General features: G+C 33.0%; 1 protein-coding gene across 2 annotated transcripts in view; it reads right to left on the bottom strand.

The window, feature by feature from the left end:
• Positions 1-21,502, bottom strand: part of sns (nephrin adhesion molecule sticks and stones) — a 177,564-nt gene that overhangs the window by 3,255 nt on the left and 152,807 nt on the right. Inside the window, exons 15-27 of one of the 2 annotated variants that reach the window (XM_085200068.1) lie at positions 21,330-21,494; positions 19,165-19,323; positions 14,738-14,869; positions 13,296-13,376; positions 12,359-12,641; positions 11,001-11,236; positions 9,477-9,585; positions 9,041-9,210; positions 7,875-8,039; positions 6,603-6,793; positions 5,261-5,420; positions 4,932-5,047; positions 176-302 (exon numbers count right to left, since the gene is read on the bottom strand). In XM_085200068.1, coding sequence (XP_085056194.1) covers positions 176-302; positions 4,932-5,047; positions 5,261-5,420; positions 6,603-6,793; positions 7,875-8,039; positions 9,041-9,210; positions 9,477-9,585; positions 11,001-11,236; positions 12,359-12,641; positions 13,296-13,376; positions 14,738-14,869; positions 19,165-19,323; positions 21,330-21,494 — 2,094 coding nt within the window. Of the gene's footprint in view, positions 1-175; positions 303-4,931; positions 5,048-5,260; positions 5,421-6,602; positions 6,794-7,418; positions 7,584-7,874; positions 8,040-9,040; positions 9,211-9,476; positions 9,586-11,000; positions 11,237-12,358; positions 12,642-13,295; positions 13,377-14,737; positions 14,870-19,164; positions 19,324-21,329; positions 21,495-21,502 lie in introns of both variants that reach the window. The other variant, XM_085199980.1, reaches the window with a different exon arrangement.

The raw sequence follows: 21,502 nt of genomic DNA, 5'->3' as shown, positions 1-21,502 counted from the left end.
ATATAAAGCATAGTGAGATGGATGAGATAAATTTGAGTAGGTATACTAAAAACATTTTGTGAATTCATATGGAATATCTCAAAAACCGAGATGCGCGTTGGGAATTGCTTGTTTTACCCTGCTATGTGCGGGATATAGCGTGAAACTAGAAAAAATAGTAGAATGAATAACTTACCATCCAACCCCATGTTCAGTGGCGGGCTCGCCATGTGCGAGGGTGACGGTGGTACTCCGTTCATTAGATGAGGCTTGGGCAGGATTGAGGAATACTGCTGAGGCGGCGTTGGAGTACGTCCTGCTTGCTGTTAAACAATGTTTAAGAGAAAATTAGTTAACACTTTCTCAAAAATGTTAGCTCTGTGTTAACTAACGTTCCCTACTCTCCATCTAATTTTCGAAACACCGCGCGTGGAATTTAACGCTGCGCTGATAATATGCTTTTGTAACGTTTTTTTGTCTTACTGATGTTCCCGCATATATTAGCGCCTAAACACAATCTTCACAAACTTCACATCATTTTTAGTGTGGTTATCTATACTGCTTTTACCCGAAGGGGGTCCATACAATTGATAAACAATAATTTAGACACTATTCGATCGAATATCTACTGTAACTTCCGGGATGAAATTCAGGATTGGAGTCATAATAAAAAAGCTTTCAATTGTCTCATAGGAAGGCTGTATTCAATTTTTTTGGGATTCTCAAGGGATCAGTAAAAAAAAACAATTATTTTTAGAGCTCTCTATCTTATTTGAGAAAGTTATTTTTCTACTTTACTATATTCATCATATAGTAAAGCAGGCAGAGGGAACCTAGTGTTAGGACACTCTGTTCCCCGCACCATCCGATTTACACTACACTGCGTGTTGAGTGTCGTAACTCAACGCTGCGCTCTATCTTGTAAGTAGAACGAGGAAATGAAAAAGCGATTCCCCCAAGTTAAGTATCTTGTTTATAGTTTGGAGTTACATAGGACGTCAGCTAAGAAGTAATTACGTAGCGAGTTATATCTAGTACCGACGAAGTTTTAACAAATAGACGTGCCTTCTGACATTGTTTTATTAAAGTTAAATATAATATACTATAGAATATTTAAATTATTTAGTATATTGAGAGCCTTCTTAGTCTTTTAGTTTTAAGTTTAATTTAAAAATATCCACTTCTAAAACGAAATTAGGTTTTTACAAATTACAATTGAATTGAACTAAAATAAAAATCTTAGGTAGGTATACTAAAATACACAATACCAATTGGAAAATATTTCAGACCGATAATAAAAAGGCACAAATAGCAAAATCGTAGACCGAGTTCTAGACGTTCGTTAGATATACCTACAAAGATAGATATATAGATAGACTGGCACTTATTGTGCAATTGATTCGTATTCGCTCCCATTGTGTATATGATTGGAAACCCACATAGCACGAATACGTCAGCTGAAGCAGTGATACCAAACAAAATCGACGTGAAGGAATGGACGTGGATTTGAAATACTTATTTTTACTTTTATTATGGTGGAATTAGACCTTCGTGCAGTTTCGGTATCTGAATTAAAAAAAAATCTTTAGTTCAAAATTGGTTCTCCATTTTTACTTATAGTGTTCCATTCTTGCCCTATTTTTTTCAACGCGTGCTCGATATTTTTTTAGCCGTCTTAAAAAACAGGAGGTTGTCAGTATGAAATGTATGTGGTATTGCTATAATTAGATAATTGTAAGTGTATAATAACGTGCCTAACTAGGAATCTAAAAGTAATATCAAGATGAGCATTATTGGTTTAAATGAGGTATATTCCCGAGCCCATAAGAAAAGCTCCCTCTCGTGAGGTATTTAAGCGCCGGGTAAAAGAATATTTTTTTAAAAATAGCATAAATATATAATATTGATCTATTTAATTAATTGTATATATAGGAGTATATATGGTATGCTATATTATTATATGGTTTATATTTTTATGTATTTTTTTTTAATTTCTTTTATTTATAATATCCGTAATATTTTATTATAATTATATATTATATGTATAACAATTTATTATATGTATATTTATATATTTAATGGATGTATATGTATGTATATGTATGTATATTTTACTTCTGCACACCTGCATACTTATTATCCCACATGACAAGGTCGGCTGGGAGAGAATGCTTTTAGCGTTAAGCCCGCCTTTTGTACATTGTTTTTTTTTGTAATTGTGTGCAATAAAGTATATATAAATAAATAAATAAATATATTCCAATTTTGAAGAATTTGTTTGTTTGCAATCTCAGAAATTAATGGTTCGAATAAGAAATATTTTTTGCGTTGGATAAGTCCGTTAATCGAGGAAGCTATAATAAATACAACCCGTTAATTGTGTTGTGGGTTCGATCCACACTCGAATAAATAAATTATTATTTATTAATATTTTCCTTTCTTCGCAGATAAGTACTAAGCAAAGCTCGGCGTTGAGTGTCCGCGCGAGCGGTCGAAATGTCTTAACACTAGGTTGCCCTGCCTACCCTGCTGGATGCGGGCTACAATGTAAAGCTGATAATTCTAAGCTATTTCCATATGATGCAGGCGAAGTCATATGTCAAAGCTAGTATAGCATAAATAGAAGATTACATTAAATCGCCTCCACGCTACTAATAATACGGAAAAAGGAAAACTCGCAATGTAATATAAACACGTAACAATGTCGCGTTCTCTTTGTTGTTATACGAGCGTCTTTTCATCATATATTCTTATAATTTTTTTTTTCAATTGACAAGTGGAAATCTGATATGAATGTATATTATTTTTTTATATAAAATTGTAAGAGTATAATGTATTTTTATTTAGGAGGTCATCTTGGTGGAGTACAATGTGATTTCAAACGCGATGGTTGCGGATGGTGTGTGTGGAAAGCTAACGACGCATAGCAAGTGTTTATAATAATTTTATAGTGAAAATTAAGGTCGTTGTGACGCAAAAGGCGTCTTTACACGAGACGATTGTTAGTTTGATTCTCATTTGAAGAAATTTAAATTCGGGCGGAGTTTTTCTTAGTGTCTATTCTGCTTACTATTAACTCGGTTAAGAATCGAACCCATCACCATCTGCGTCCTAAGCCTATTGCTTGTCAACGTCATCTCTTTATTCATATGCCTACATTTTCTAATATCGAGGGTGTAATAAAGAACCTCCCTTTGTAACGTAACGCGCCTTTCAAATTGTAATTACGATGAAAAAAGCTTTTAAAAGACCATCTGGCGTAGTAGAGGAGGGTCCCAAGTTCAATACCTGTTTAGTGTATAATTGATTTTGTTTAGTGTGAAAGGAGATTAGATGGATTGTTAATTTTTTTGTGTAACCAGCAATGGCATATTTGATAATAGTTTTGATAAATTAGGTTATAGAGATATTATAATAACTTATTCTATTAGATATTAGTTAAGACATTCCATTTCTTACTTTCCTTTCCTTAAAGATATATCTATGTTTCGTAGCGTAACCTAACACCGAATCTTGTCGCAATATGACTAAAGTAATGACAATTTAAATTATATTTCTCTCATCACCATATATAGGTAATATATAATATAGTATATAATGGATTATTTTTATTTTCCCGCTTTGGAAACCAGATAAAGAACGGCGTTGAGATACGCCATTCAATAAATTATCTCTGCTTAACCTGCCATTTGCGGGATAGAGCGCGAAGCTAAAAAAGTAAATAAACATAAGTATATCATAATTTAAAAGTCATTATCAAGATTTCGAAAAACCAATTACTCATCTCACCCTGCGGCCAAGTTTCAGCCTTAACAAGCATCGTTGTAATTTAAGTTGTGCGTCCAGAAACTTTAGTATAATGGCGGGTGACATCTTCGCTTGAGTCTACGCTTTATAAGTTTTAAACTAATTTTATTTTGAACTGTGTGGGAGTTAACGAATTAATGCTCTGGTTGTATTGTGGTATAGTGTTTGTACGCAGTGGTGGTAGGTTCATTTTTTATTAGGGGGAATCACGCTTCAATCAATTTTAAAACACGCTGTATGCCGCATATAGGGTTACACAGGCGAAACTTGGCGTTACGACATCAAAAATTCCCCAAATTTCCTAGAGTGAGAATCAAACCCACAACCTGTCGCGCTTACAATCGCACACTTGTGCCCCTGCGCCTGTGATAGATAAAGTTACATAAATAAACATTTGCGAAATTTCTTTACAAAGAAAATATTTAAAAAATTCCAAGTAACCTCAAATGACAGAGCTAGTAACAATATGATATAAGCCCTCGTAAGCCCTTAAGGACTCTCGTGTATAGTCTAATTGGCAATTATTGGCACGTTGGCACTGTACTCAAAGTGGAGGTGCCAAGACGCCAATTACTACAATTTCTACTTCATACAATATATTACATAAATGATTTAAGATTTCTTATTACGTCTTCGTATGTTATTTCTTAAAATTTTCTTTGAGAATTGAAGTTTTAATAAGTTTTTTCTGCATTATGGTGGAGGTGATTTGAAATTGAGTAATGTTGTACGTGATAGTCGTAGGTTCATATATAATCTAGCAAAACTTAGTTAATAGCAAATGTCCAAATATCTTATAAGCACGTTCTAACGTAGAGAAAATATAAATATAATTATATGCTTGTTGTTTTAGTTCACTCCGTAAAATGCGTAGATCACTGATGGAACTCAGTGTCAAGACACTCCGTTCCCCACTCATCATTCATTTTTAAGACTTTATGCAGTTAGTGATTAAACTCGACGCCGCGCTTTGTCTTGTTAACAGAAGAAGAAAAAAAATAAAAAGAATTCGTTCCCCTGAGTAGAAATCAAACCCACGAACATAGCTTTTATAGTCACACGCTATTTTTCTTTTGCTACTTTAACTTATATTTAGAAGTGTAATTCTTAAGATATAACACTCTTATTCTCTATATAACACTTACCTGTTGTAAATATTCTCCAATGAGCGGTGGGTAAGAGAGGTAGGACTCGGTGTTGTTGAAGTAGGAGCCGTCCAGCGGAGGCATCGGGCTCGGGGCGGGCATGTAGCTGGGCTTGCCTGCGGACAAATTATATGTTTTAGAAATAAATTATATAAAATAAAATAAATTTTATGTAGTTTTGTGTCAGTTGTGATGGTAGGTTATATAGGTTTTCCCGCATTTTTAACCTGCTCTCAACACATAACGTCTCGATATTTGGCGGAAAGTGAGGAACTAGATAATTACTAATAATAATTTTATCATATGATATTTAATTTTCTATTTCTTACCACTACTCCGTCCCAAAGTACTATGTCCTGACATATCCTTATTCCTATGAGGATGTGGTAGCGTCCTCGCGTGGTCTCCTTCGTACACAGCGTAGTTAGGTGGGGGGTAGTCTAATGGTGGCGGGATCAACCCTTGATCGTCCATCATATAGGCATCCGTCTGTAAGAGAAAGGATTTTATTTATTTTGTTCATTTAAGTAGAGTAGGTAGAGATGTTAGTTGAAGAATAAATTATGATTATCTATATATATAAAAGGACTTGTCCTCACTGACTGAGGTAAGACGCACGCACAGCAACGCAAAGTTTACTTTCGTAATCTGGACATCCACTAAGAAGGGATTTTGAAAAATTTTAACCCTAAAGGGGTGAAATAGGGGTTCAAAGTTAGTATGGAAAAAAAAATAAATCGGCACCGATTTTTATAAAATTTGACATTTAGATTTTTAAAAGTTAATTGAACACGTGTTTCATCGTTTTCTAGAATTCTCCCCCTAAGGGTGCAAATAAGGAGTTGAAAATTTGTATAGGTTTTTTTTAAATCGTCACCAATTATTATAAAATTTGAAATTTAGATTCTTAAACGTATATAATTAAACACATGTTTCATGGTTTTCTAGAATTCACCCCCTAAGGGTGCAAATAAGGGGTTGAAGGTTTGTATGGGAAAATTCTTAAATCGCCACCGATTTTTATAAAATTTGATATTTAGACTTTTAAAAATATTTAATTGAACACATGTTTCATGGGTTATTAGAATTCACCCTTAAATACGCAAGCGAAGCTGCGCGCGTCCGCTAGTATTTCTATAAAATTATTATTTATTTATTAAAGTAAGTAATTTAATAGGCAAAAGCTTTTAAAAAAATAACTCATGAAATTATTGTTTTAAAATAGTGTGTCATTTGACTCTTTCATAATATTTCGGTATTGAAAGAGCCACTAAGAGTCACGAAAGAGCCAGAGAGCCAGGCTGTGATATTAAGTGTTATTGTAAAAAATATGCAAAATGAAAAACATTGCATCATTAAATAAAAACAAAAAGAGAAATCAAATAAATACTTTTAAAAACTAATGACATTTGTAATATATTTTTTTATTTTATCAGTCATTATAAGTTATTCTAATAACCGCTTTAATCTTACATATTATTCAGTCATACTTATTACTATATAATTTTGAAATATGTTACGAAATATATTCTTATTATTATTAATAAGAACCAATTCCAAAAATTTAACTAAGAGTACGAAATTAAAAAATATTAATTTTAAAGCTTCAAAATCTCAACTAAAAAGATAATGTAATTTTCTTAAAGTTAGAAACATAGCAAGCAACAGTACCTGATTCATCATATGCCTGTTCGGCATATTCGGTACTTCCGGTATAGGCGGTGGTCTTTCATCTCCATCTTGAGAATAGGTCTCTGATTTCTCCGAAACTGAACTTAATGTCTCTCCCGTCATAGTATCATTGTATGAGGATGGTGCGTACATTTCTATAGTATGCGATTTTGACGATTGGCCAGCTTGTTCTGTGTGGAAAATATTAATTACTATAGAAGTAAATAGTATAGAAGTTACGTTTATTTTTTATTACTTTTTCATACGGGGCTTCGCCCGCTTCAACTCTTTGTTAAATTATAGATAAGCTGTATTGCTGTGTTATTGTGAATTTTCATTTGAATCCGTTCAGTACTTTTTGTGTGTGTTTGTAACTTTGACTTAAATTTCACTTTCATTAGAAGAAAGGATATTTTTATGGGAATACAAATACAAAAGTAAGAATTAGTAATTAATGATATTTTCTGTTCTACTTTTGTTTCATTGGATTCCTTTTATCAAATTGAGAAAAATGTATATATACATAGTATGGGACTCGAACCCACGAAGTTAAATTTTCATGAACTGTGAAAAAATGCAAATAAAATAATCACTAAATTCTACTTCTATTTTATACTAATAACATTTAAAACTACATATGACACGTAAAGCAAAAAAAATAAAAAATATATTACATCCATATAAAAATCAACCTAATTAACATTAATAGAATAACAAAAATCAATAAATTCTAACTGTATCAAAATTTCACCAAGCACCCAGTAGTGCAGATTCATTCCCGTTTCGGGTAAAATTTTAATACAAAATCTAACCTACCTTTGATTCGTCGGGACCGTCGTATAAAAATAAAACATGCTAAACAGGCAGCGTTACTAGATATCAATATGATCGCTCCTATAATATAGACAGTTGATGATATAGATATCTCGGCGGTCTCTACGTGCTCGGTCACTACGTTTAACTCGCCTACTTCTAAAGAAGCTATAAAGAAGAGAAACAAAACAGAAAATAAATAATAAAAAATGAAAAATACGGCTTAAAAAAGAAAGTAACTAAATAAAAAAAATCGAAATAAGTGGGAAGTAACAAAAATTGTAAAAATTATTTTGAACTTATGTAAATGGTTACTATCAAATGTTTTTATGGTAAAATTAAAATATACTGGTTGACTATACCATAATTAACACATACGAAAAAGCGTACTAAACATTCACCATACAATCTAAACAAAGAACATAAAAACAACAGAACGCCCATCAAGTAACATCAAACCTCGTATACGTTTGTTAGTCCGTCTGTGTAGACAGAATCCCACTAACAGTACATTCAGCAGTATAAGCGCTGTACCCACTATAGTGCCAGTTATTATGAACACTCCGGGGACGTTATAAGAGTTGTATTCTTCTGAACTCGACTGGACTGATGTCGGTATTATGTCTGAATGAGGGTAGTTTCGTAAATGCTTATTAATATATGGAAAGTGGAAAGTATTTGTCACAAATAATTCTGCTTATTATTATTGTTGAATTTTCAGATTTATAATTATTGCTGATTAAAGGACAATTTGTGAGATTCGAATCCTGAATAATCATAGTGTTACAATTACGTTAAGTAGTTGTTCGTGAATGACGTTAACTTCATTATCGTTTGTTTATATTAAGGTACACAAAATATTTAAATTTTAACATAACATCTATCATTTTGTCAGCAAATAAAACTATTATTTTTTCTAGTATTAATAAAAAATATCTAACCAAGGCTTAATGTGTTAAAATAAATTTTAAGTAATTTTATCGTAATACCTAATAATGAAGTCAGAGAGATTGAAGAAGAATTTATTGATGCTAGATTATCTCAATCTAGCATCAATACACCATATTTAATAAAAACCACAAATATTTTTCTTTATCTGTATATATAATACATGTACCATTCAAAGTATATAGTTAGTTAACATTTTAAATGATCACTTATTATTCATTTGTTCTGCGCATAAATCATCTCTATGAATATTCTATGAACCGTTTTATTTAAATACACAAATGATTTCATACATTTACATACTTCATTATTAATCAAAATATATTATTGTGCAGTTAAAATATTATTTGTATTATAAAGGTTTTGTATGAAACGAGGGTATTTGTATTTATTATCTGAATATGTATTAAAGTAAGTTTTACAATGGTTTTGTTCATTAGGATAATAGATAGATGGATCGGTAATTAAAAGGTTATATATCTTATTTTAATTTTCAGTTTTTTTTATTTAGGTTATGTTTTGTATCGCAAATTATTTGTATAATAATCGTTTTTTTTCCGTTAGTGAGAAAATAAAAATACAATCCGTTCCTCTGGTGTAGGAGTCGAACCTACAATCATCGTATTTTTACTCAGACATCTTAATATTCAATATATAATTGTTTTAAGAATACTTACTAAGCGTCGTAGCTTTAGTTTCGTCTGGACGATATTTACTTTGGCCAATTTTGTTTATAGCCATAACAGAGAATACATATCCCGTGTTCTTTTCCAATCCATGTAAGGTATACGTGGTTGAGTTACGCGGTGTGACATCTTCGTAGCGGTAGGACTCGTCATATAGTTTACTAAAGAAAAATATATTATTATAAATTATTTTTAGATATTATTTTTAAAAATTTTATTTCACATTTAAGTAAGGTATTATTTTAGAAGAGCTTTTCGAAGACCCGAAAACTTTACCAGGGCGAGAAAATGACTGAATGAATATTAAATATTTCATTCCCCCGAGTCAGAATCAAACCCACAAACATCGCATTTACTTTACCACTGTTTCATTACGGCATCTCCTTTAAGAAATAACTTAAATTCTTTACATAACAAATAAACTTACCGATATCGTATTCTGTACCACGAAAACAGTCCTCCGTCGAAGCCGGGCACCCACGAGAGTGACACCGAGTTGGATGTCACGTTCGTAACAGTTATAGATGACACTTGATCTAGAAAAAGATATATCTTTAGATATTTTACTAGAAACTATTTTAAATGAAACTATATTAAATTAAAAAAATGTAAAAAAAAACTAATATGTAAAAAATATGTTTGTCCTGGGTTTGGCAAAGTCCTTTCCGTCTGATTATTCCAGACATTACGCGATGAATAGTGGAACTTAAAGCCGCCGTTTGTCTTAGCACGAATCGAATCCACAACTATTGCGATCCAGTAGTTGCTGAGACATACGCGTTCAAGCAAACAAACTCTTAAGTGTTATATTTATAATATAGGAACATACATTATATTATATTATTATCATACAAAATCAAAACACTCCATTTCATAAGTCATTTAAAGATGTATTGAATTAGGATGTGACAGTTCACTCCTGTTTTGAATATCGAGTCTCCATTACCATATCATATGAATAATTTAGGGGTGAATCAACGATGAACAAACAAACCGTGTTATTTTATATATATTTATGTGTATATGTATGTGTGTTTATTACATTCTTCGTCTTTTATGAGGATTACAGGAAATTTTCTTAGAAAATGTATTGAGTTTTGGCTTTTATTAACTGACGAAAATACAAGTCATTACGTATCACATCTTTCCTGTATTTTTTTCTAGTATGATAGATGTGTCGTTTCTAAACGGCCCGATACATAAGCTATTTTAAAACTGTACTTTGTAATGTTAAATTAATTTATTGTCAACGGAAAGTGGAGAACGGAACGAGTTAACACCAGGTTCCCAGATTTTCTCTGCCTACTGCTATGTGCGGAATACGTAAAATAAATATCACTCCGCTCTGGTAGACGTAACGCGACATTGAAATCTCCTACTTAACACGTAAAGTCACGAAAATTCAAACGGTTCAATAAAAATATAATTCCAACAAAAACCCAAATTCAACAAAAAAAATATTAAAATTTGATTTATGGCTTAAAATATAAGAAAAATATTATAAACACTTAAAAATGCACAAAAACCAAATTATAGTATTGGCTGCAGTCATTACGAACGTATTTTTGAAGGTAAATTGGAAAAAACTTCATATTATATAAGTTGAAAGCTCGAGGGAAAGCGTTAATGAGGGTATTTTAAATATAACTCTATATGACGATTTAATATTTCAACGCACTAGAGACTTTTTAACACAATTATTTACTAGTAATTTCATACGGATTCGCTCGCGTGGCCAAATGGAAAAAGTTGTTACTTTTTGGCCTTTTGGCCACGCGAGCGAATATAGATAGGATAGATATGACATATGAGCCTAATCGCCTATAGCCTTCAGCAATAAATGGACACACAACACACAAAGGGTTTTATAAATGAGTAGTTTCTGAGTTTTTACCATTCAACCAAACAAACTCATGACGTTCAAAATATTAGTATAGTTTAAAAAACTTACCAGGCGCACTAGTGACGTCCAATTTAACAGACACTGTGCTAAAGCCCAGATCGTTCCTCGCGCCGCACTCGTAGGACCCATAATCCATGGACCCAATGTCGTTTATGAGTAACATCGAAGTATACGTTATGGGGTCATTTTTGTGGAATTCAGCGAAAAATTTAGTCGAAGTGTTCACTGGTAGCTTTGCGCCGTTCCTCGACCAAGTGAAATTGGGGGCCGGTGCTGATTTGCATCTGAAATTATATTTTTATGTTAAAAATTGTATGTTAATTTGAATTAAATAATATTATGGTGACTATTCGGGAGAAAGCATTATTTTCATTTCCTAGCTGTGGTAACAAGACAGAGTTCGGCGTTGAGTCCTAACAATTTACGTAGAATGTCTCTAAATATTAATTTTATATATTTTTTATGCATTATTTTTTAAAAAATATTTCCATTTCACACTCTTTCTCTATATAAATTGTACTATCTCAAATTTCATACTCATCCATCCGCAAAATCTCCGTAAAAACAGTTAAGTATTAATATATAGACAACAAGCTATCAATCTCAGTAACCAACTAAAACAACATTACAAATTATATTTCATACAAATTTTCAACGAATTTTCCAATAAAGGAATATTTAGATGAACTTTACATTGGCATTAGCGACGTCAGTAGTTGTTAATTAGAACTAATCTGATAGTAAATAAAACGATAACCAGTACCAACACCGACACCCGCACCAGCACCAGCACCAGCACTAGTACAGGCTAACAATATGATGATATGATTTTGATTATGTTATGATTTTGTGTTTGTATAGTTTGATTCAAAATATGTAGGGAAATTTGTAAAATAGTGTGGGATAATATGAGAAATACGAAATATATTTTATATGAGGCTATCGTAGCGCAGGGGCACGGATGTCCGAAAGTAATCGCGGAGACAGTGGGTTGGATTCTCGCTTTGGTAAAAATGAAGAACATTATCTTGACATTGAATAGAAATATTGTCTTAACACTAGGTCCCGAAATTAGCTCTTGTTATGTGAGGGATACAGCGTGAAGCTGAAGATAAGTGATTACTTTGAAATCTTCAGAGGGTTATGTAGAGAGTAAAAAGGGCTAGCGGTATATTTATGACTATATTATAAAGCTTATAATTATTTTATTATTATAAACCTTTTCAAATAAAAAAGATAGGACAATCTCCATAAAGAGATGCTAAAAGAAGAAGAAAAAGAAATCGTAGCTTGATGAGAATGTATGATTTAGTGGTCAGAGCTCTTGGGCGATTTCCAGGGGGTGCGTGCTCAAGGGTGTGCATTTTTCCTTAAAAAGTATTAAAATATTAAAAACAATCACTCACTTGCATATCAATCTGCCAACTTGTCCAACATTAGATGCTGACTTGGCCAACGTTGGCGACGTGTCCATTTCCGGTTTAAACTTTACAACCAACATGACATCTTCACTCGCTTCCTGTCCAATACCATTGTTGGCAATGCACGTGAAAAGGCCAACGTCCTGGCGTATCGCTTTTTCTATGGTTAAGAAACTAGTATGATTTTTAGGGTCGAATGCTATAGGGCGGGTTGCCATGTCGTAGTCTTTTCTCACCCATTTTATACTGTCTGCTGTGAGAGGGTTGCCTGTTGAATAAAAAGGTTATGGTTTAATAGGAAAATCAGATTTTTTGTTACTGTGAATCTCTACGCACTTTAATAATTGGACCAGAATAAGAGGAAGGTTTTGTCTTGCTACCAGAACGAGGAAATATAATTAATTTAAATATATTAATTTCTGCTTGTTGATATCAAACCTACAACCGTCGTAAATTTGTACTAACTAAAAGTTTACAGACAATTTTTTTTCTAATCTACCACGTAAAAATTAAAGAACCATTTTAAAGTAAAGTCAAAAAGCACATAAAATCGTTGCGGCACCGTTATATTTAATACATTCCTCCTTTTGATTCTAATAAGAAACGTGTCTAGAATATAAGTTTGTTATACGAGAGTGACATTTTGTTTTAGATTTTCTCTTATTTTATAAAAGTTAAGACATTTTTGATTTGACTTTGCATTAAAAACAAATTGAAGTGATACAGCATCTTATTATAAGCTCGATGGTTGTGGGTTCGATTTCGACTAAAGTTTATTTTATTTTATTTATTTTTTACTTATTTTCATTTCGCCGAATTATAGAGGAATCGAGAATTCGGTGAAAAGTCGGAAACGGGAGTGTCATAATGGGCAAAAAAGTGTCCCAACACTGGGTTCCCAGGTTCCCTCTGCTGCACTTACCGTCAGCTGTACAAGTTAATACAGCATCTTCATTGGCATCGGCTATGTCGTTTTGGCCCACTGACTTTATGCTTGCTGGATCTAAAACAAAAATAAACATTAATCTATATATATAAAAGGACTTGTCCTCACTGACTGAGGTAAGACGCACAGATGTTTACTTTTGTAATCTGGACATCCACTAAGTAGGGATTTTGAAAAATTTTAACCCTAAAGGGGTGAGATAGGGGTTGAAAGTTTGTATGGAAAAAATTTAAATCGACACCGATTTTTATAAAATTTCAAAGTTAGATTTTAAAAATTTTTAATTGAACACGTGTTTCATCGTTTTCTAGAATTCTCTCCCTAAGGGTGTAAATAAGGGGTTGAAAGTTTGTATGGAAAAATCTTTAAAACGCCACCGATTATTATAAAATTTTAAATTTAGACTCTTAAAAATATTTAATTGAACATGTGTTTTATGGTTTTCTAGAATTCACCCCTAAATACGCACGCGAAGCTGTGCGCGTCCGCTAGTACTTATATAAAGGAATCGAGAATTGAATTTAAGACTATTAACATTTCTAAAGTTTTAAAAGAATTATAATTATGTGTGTTACATTTGAATTATTCAGTTATTTCCTTATATCTTTTTAAAAAAAATAATTTACCAAATGAATATATTTTATATAAAATCACCATTAACGCTATCTTATGAAATTTAAAAGAAAACGCACAATAAATATAGTATCAAATAGCATTTCTCACGGTATCAACCGCGGTGTTACACTGAAAACTACTCACAATCCTCCATTATTAAGAGGATGTCGGTATTTCAGTAGACTTAACTGACATTATAGAACCGTTGCTTGCTGTATATATTTTGTATTGTAAATTGTGATTTTAGTTAATGTTTTAGTTAAATTTATTACTATTTGCTACGGCATAGACTGCCGTAGCGCATTCTCATTGTATTTAAGATGCAAGCGCGATGGTTGCGAGTTCGATTTTCACTTGGGAGGAATGATTTTTTTTTCACTTTCATTATCGGCAAAAAGTCAAAACTTAGGCTGTACTGCTTATCCTGTTATATACAGAATACAGCATAACTTTAAGAAAAATGTATAAAATACAAGAGAATATTTACTATAAGAAACACTTCTATTAATGAAATTAGATGACAAAAACATTAAGGTTTCTTTTCATTAAACATGAAAAAGCTAGTGCAGTTGCAAGGAACCTATCTATACATGCCATCAAAAAGCCACTTAAAAGAACTTATATTTAAAACTATTACTTTATTTTGTTTTTTTTTTAAAAAGTGTTGTCTTATTCTCAACAATAACCATAAATAGATAAAACAATAGAGTGGGGAACGGAGTGTCTTAACACTACTTTTGCTAGCAAAATATTTTCCACCAAATTCAAACTCCCGACCACCATATCTATCCTATAGTACTTACAATGCACATTAACAGATATGTTGACAGTGGCCGCGCCTTGAGAGTTGACCGCCTCGCAGGTGTAGACGCCCGCGTCGTGCCGCGACAGGCGCGTCATGTTCAGCATGCTGCCTTCTGATATGATCCTGTCATCTGGAAGAGAGAAGTATTGTATTAATATAAGGAAGCTATAAGTGCGGCGTTGAAACGGAAAATGTTACACGAGGTTCCCTTGTACGTGTCTGTTTTTTCTTTTCTAAGTGTTGAGTTTGAGGGCAGTCGTGGCGCAGGGGCACTAGCGTGTGAATGAAAAAGCTATAGGTTATGGGTTCTCAATACGCAAACAATATTTAAATACAATCATTCTCCGAGTGGTAACGGAACCCACAATTCCCCCTTCTCCCCATTTACCCCTAATTTTCTTTAAACAACATCGCGATGCAAAATGCAAATAAAACGTTATAGTAACGTGAATATTTATTGATCGCTCTCGCATTAATTACTTCAAAACTTGAAAGTGAACTTTAACAAGTTAAATTATTCAACGGGATTGGATTTACGATACAAACATACCAAAATATTGCTTTAACTGAGGTTTAAATAAATTATTAATGTGCTTATCTATAGCAGGTTTAATCCGTGGTGGCGCAGGGGTAAATGCTGTAGGTTCGATTCCCAGCTTAGTTTCGAACGAATTCTCGACTGTCCGTGCAATTTTTTGAGATGTTGCGTGTTAAAAAGGCACAACTCACGCCGCGTTTTGTCTTTGTACCACAACGAACAAATGTAAATACCTCATACCCTACCTAGAATGAAAATCGAACCCATAACCGTGTATTACAGTCAGACGCAGTGCCACTGCGCCACCGCGGCTCCAAAAAAATAATTTATATTTTAAATATATTCACTGGCATTCCATTTACGGTTTCTCTTGTTCATCTTTTAACGTTTTAAATTAAACTATGAAAGGAATAAAAGCTTTCTTTAAATAATTAATTAATTAAATTTAATTGGAGAATTATTCATACAATGTTGAATACTGAAATTACGCTGTCGTTGCGCAGGAAAGGCGGTGGGTGTGGGTTCGATGAATAATTTCATTTCATCACTCTAGCCAGACGAAGCACGGAGTTATGTTCCACAACTCAATCAACTTATCAAACTCAAGGAATTACAATATTTAGTATTAATTTGGCTTTTATTTGTATTATTAGCATTTTAGTAGTGCTATTTCCTTCTGAAGATATATTTAGAAAAAATGGATGTGGAAAATTAAGAAATCGTCGGAACCGAACGGACTAACTGAGGGTGTCGTTGAACAGCGGCACAGCGTTTTACTGTGAATATGATAGTTGTGGGTTCGATTTTCACTTGGTAAAGAATTATTTTCATTGAGTATCGGTACTCATTACTGCGCTTTTTCTTGTTCACGAAATATCCCAAAAATTGGACGGACTGGAGTGTCTCAACACTCGGTTCTCTATATCTTGCCCGCTATATGCGGGAAAGCGTGGAAGCTGATAAATATAAATATTTCCACATATCGCTTCTTCCAATTCCAATACTACAATAGTTTATATCAATACAATTTGTATCCAGAGTAGGTATACGTTATTGCTCTTTCAGTCCAGCGAGTCTAATATTGTCGTACTCATATCTATTATTTGATTATAAAATATATGAAATGTCGGTTTATTTTTCTTATATTAAGATATTATTTGAGTTTATCCTTTATGTTAGATTTTTAGTTAGTATTTCTGTGTGTGAAAGCGTTGCTAGTGATAGTACTAGTGTTAGTGTCTGAATCTGAGCACCTAGTATAAACACAATAGGACACTCAATCGCTCGCGCACTCAATGCCAAATGAAAATAGGAAATATTTCATTTCCTTCCATGAGACTCGAACCCACAACCTGTCATTTTTAAAGCAAACTTATCACATCCTATATGTAATATATTACATATAAAATTTTTCGAAAGTATGTTGTATAAATGTATACACATACTTTTAATTTACAGCAGCTCAAACGCAAATGATGATAAATTACCAAAGTTTTCGATTTCGACACTTAATTAGTTGATATTAAGCTGCAAGCTTACATGAGATGTTACTTATGGAGCAAACGTGTATATCTATACAATATACATGTAAATAAAATTTTAAAACTGTCTGTGATTTCAAAATAAATGTAATTCCTAAGTGCAGATTATTATTAGAGTTATTCCTTGACATGATACCAAAATACAGACAAGCAATTTAAAAAATAATTGTCTCTGCTTTTCTGTTAGTGAAGAGAGTAGAGCTAATCTCAAGAAGAACTAAAGCAATTCATATGAGACTAACACTGAAATATTACTCTTTTCTCTATATTTCGAAAATTTTTGGACCATTACGCGTTGTTAAACGAAACCTAACGCCGCGCTTAATCTCACCACCCAATAGAAACATAATAATAAAACTAACTCGAATCAAATATTGACTTATTTCGAGATAAAAAGTTAACTCAGGAACAAATAAGCTACAATGCCCACAAAAGATTATCGAATCGACCTCAATGAGCGTATTTTCAAGGGAAAATAAAAAAAAAAACTTCATATGAATGTTGGAAGCTCGAGGGAAAGCTTTAATGAAGGTATTTCAAATATAACTACATATATCTATATTATACGGCGATTTAATATTTCTCTCTTTCTCTCTTTTTAACTTTAATTATTTATTAGCTTTGTCCTGTGGATTCAGAAGCGTGGCCCAATAAGAATTAACTAAGAGTTGTGTATGACACATACCTTTTTTAGCTTCCTTATTTTCTTTTTTTTAATTTTCATATCTATGTGGTTATTTATTAATAAAGCTCACAAAGAGGGACCTTTCAACTTCATTATTTATTTAGGTAAATTGTTTTGTTTTCGATTAAGGCTTTAGAGTAACTTTTAATAGGATCAGCTTTAAATATAGTATTTGATAAAGTAACCTTTTTAGTTAACTAAAATTGAAAATAAATTAAAAACGTTTCGTTTTATAAATTTAATTAAAAGTTACTTTTAGTTGATATACGCATGTCATAAAGAATATAACAGTTACAAGCTTTTTCACGCTTAGCAGGGTAGGATCTAGTGTTAAAACACTTCGTTCCGAAGCACGTTTCTCAATTTTCGAGACGTTAAATGATAAGTGGCGTAACTCAACGCTGAACTGTAAATACAGACTGGACAGATTAAAAAAAAAACAAATTCAATTGTAATCATTCCCTTGCGGGGCAAACTTTGCGTTTATAATAAAAGGGCTGTTATCTATATATATAAAAGGACTTGTCCTCACTGACTGAGGTAAGACGCACGTACAGCCATAACCGCTGTGCGTAGAAACGTGGAATTTGGCCAAAAGTTTACTATCGTAATCTGGACATCCACTAAGAAGGGATTTTGAAAAATTTTAAACCTAAAGGGGTGAAATAGGGGTTGAAAGTTTGTATGGAAAAATATTAAATCGGCACCGATTTCTATAAAATTTGAAATTTAGATTTTTAAAAATATTTAATTGAACACGTATTTCATCGTTTTCTAGAATTCTCCCCCTAAGGGTGCAAATAAGGGGTTGAAAGTTTATATAGGTTTTTTTTAAATCGTCACCAATTTTTATAAAATTTGAAATTCAGACTCTTAAACGTATATAATTAAACACGTTTCATGGTTTTCTAGAATTCACCCCCTAAGGCTGCAAATAAGGGGTTGAAAGTTTGTATGGGAAAATTCTTAAATCGCCACTGATTTTTATAAAATTTGATATTTAGACTCTTAAAAATATTTAATTGAACATATGTTTCATTGTTTTCTAGAATTTACCCCCTAAGGGTGCAAATAAGGGGTTGAAAGTTTGTATGGAAGAATCTTTAAATCGCCACCGATTTTTATAAAATTTGAAATTTAGACTCTTAAAAATATTTAATTAAACAATATGTGTTTAATTAAATATCCTGGGTTATTAGAATTCACCCTTAAATACGTTAGCGAAGCTGCGCGCGTCCGCTAGTAAATGTATATTTTAAAGAAAATCGAACATGGATATTACAGAACGCTTAAGCCTTCTTACTAAAGTGCGTGGGTGTAAAGTGCGCTTCTTATATCTAAATTTGTATACTTTTATAAGTTTATGACATCTTTTGTAGACTAAGAATAATAATTCTGGAGGAAAGCATTACATTTTTTAGTTCCACGTGTATCCTAGAGTTAAAGCTCTCCGTTCTTCATCAGGACGTTTCCATTTCACATTTTCTGCCAAATTCTTGTGGTATTGTCGCACACGCCACAATTTGCCTCGTTAATAGAGTGAAGAAATGAAAATAATAAATATTTCATTCCGATAGTTGGGAATCGAACCTACAACCGTCGCGTTTACAGTCGCACACTTACGTTCGTCGCGCCGGTAACAAATAGTTCTAGTTACTTACTGATAGTGCTATATGACGACTGCGTTATAGGAAGGCCGTCTTTGGTCCAGGTATATGTAATGCTTCCAGGGTTGCCTTCAGCTCGCAGCATTATGACTAGGGGCTCGTTTTCAACCCCAACAGTTGTGTAAGGGGTAGTTTCGTCGAATATTGGTGCATCTGTGGACAATATGGTTAAGTTTAAAATCAAATTTAAAACTGTTTTTTGAAATTGCCTCTTGATGGGTAGATTGTCTAATGAACATTCACAACTTTCAAGCTCCATCCTGATTAAAATGGGTTAGGCATAGGAAATTTAGTGTTAAGAAGATCCATTTTCCACATTCCGCCCAATTTTCGAGACATTGGTTGTTGAGTAGCGGAGTTCAGTGCCCCGTTTTATCTTGTTACCAGCGCGAGGCTATTAAAGCGATTGATGTCCCCGCGTGGGAATCGAATCCACACAATCGTTTCAATTTACACTCAGACACTGAGTTACTGCGCCATGACAGCTTTAATACATACATATTTTATACTAAATAAACCCATCATTTATATCCAAAGTGCTAGTAAATAAATATAGGAAAAACAGTGAAACTTCCTTCAAAATAAAATAAATGATACAGTGCTTTTAAAGTTGAATCATTTTGTAGAACCGTCAAATGTAAGGTCTTTGTGAGCTAATTTTCTTTTTTATTATTTCAACATTGTTCTTCGTTTACTGTTATTTTTGAAGAATAAGTTTCCGTTGTCAAGAAAAAAGAAAAAATTGTCGCTACGTTTCTATATTTTGTATCCCGCCTTTATTAGGGTAGGAAAAGGAAAACCTAGTGTTAAGACACTCCATTCCCCAGATTCCGCTGGTCTTCGTATTTAAAACATTGCAAAATGAGTTGCAGAACTCAACTCCGCGTTTACATTGAAGGAAAAAATAATTAATTTAGTAAAAACCGAACCCACAAACGACCCTTTTACAGACAAATGTTGCCTGCCTGCCTCTAAAATCCCATTACCATACTAAAGTTTAAATAAAAAAATCCTCCAAGCCCGACTTGCCCGCGTTGATGATATCTAAAGAAGTGAAAAGCTAATCCCAAGTGCAAAGCCTTAAGAAACTATTCAAACAGCCGCTCTGTAAACTGAGTAACGTCGACTGTCAACAGAGTATTCTGTATAGATATGAGAGGAGACGACAGACGGTGTTTTACCACGAAATTATTCGTCAAGTAAATTGGATATGAAGTAAAATGGTGTTACGTATGTCTTTTTGTCGGTTTGTATATACACGGTTAAGTTAGTCGCAGAGGAATGTCAGGTTTGAACGTAATGGGATGTGAGTTTGATTTTCAGTTGTTGAAATTAATTATCGTGAATCGTGATAATCGTAAAATCTTTACGTGTTATATAGCTTTTCTAGATTAATTAAGGACTGCCTTCATAGTCTGCCAATAAAAATATTTTTTGATTTGAAACAGTAGTTTCTGAGATTAGCGCAGTTAAACAAACAAACTCTTCAGTTTCATCGTATAAGTATAGATTCTAAAGTACTAAAAGCCTCATTTGCATTAAGGATCTTACAAGTAAAATAAAAAATAGAGTAAACTAAGAAAACGCAACAACAACCAACAAAGTGTATAAATAAGATTAACTAATAGAACTTTTGTCATTGTTCAGAATTGTGGACACCTCATAAAATACTTTTAATCTTAATTACGGTTAAAGCATGAAAATTCTTATAAAAAGGTATACACATAATGTTTTACCTTAGGAGGAGAAGTAGGGAGCGGAGTGTCTTAGCACTAGTATCCCTCTGCCTACCGAGTTTTATGGTGGACGCCGTTCGTTGTCTCGTTACCAAAACAAAATATTTCATTCACCCGAGTGAGAATAGAACAGTCATATGTAGTGCCGCTGCACTACGACGGCGTTTTACTCTGTTGTGTTTATCGTATGTTTTCAGTTTCACGCTGTATCCTGCAAGGTAGGCAGAGGGAGCCTAGTATTAAAACACTCCGCTCTCCACGTTCCTCCTAATTCACTTTATCTCAATTTCAATTTCCGTACATATACAAACAAAAAAAAGCAAAATTCAAAAAAAGACAGCTCCATTTGCTTTTCAAAAAAATCATTTCGTTTTCTTTAGACATTAAAAAAAAACCCAGCAAATTGAACCAGAACGTACTTACATAATACTTTCAGCGTGAGAGCGTCGTGCACGCTCCTCTGCAGCGCCTCGTTGAGCGCCTGGCAGGTGTAGACGGCGCCGTTGTGCTCCTTTGTTATGTTTAACTTCAACTCTATAGTAGATACTGTGCCGCCGTGTAGACCTTTCTTCAGCTGCATTGGGAGACCTGGTGAA

This window comes from Heliconius melpomene, chromosome 1 (assembly GCF_056956725.1).
Source record: "Heliconius melpomene rosina isolate 202511_hmr_F chromosome 1, ASM5695672v1, whole genome shotgun sequence".
Lineage (NCBI taxonomy): Eukaryota > Metazoa > Arthropoda > Insecta > Lepidoptera > Nymphalidae > Heliconius > Heliconius melpomene.
The sequence above is the reverse complement of the archived record's forward strand: the minus strand, read 5'-3'. Positions and strand labels throughout refer to the sequence as shown.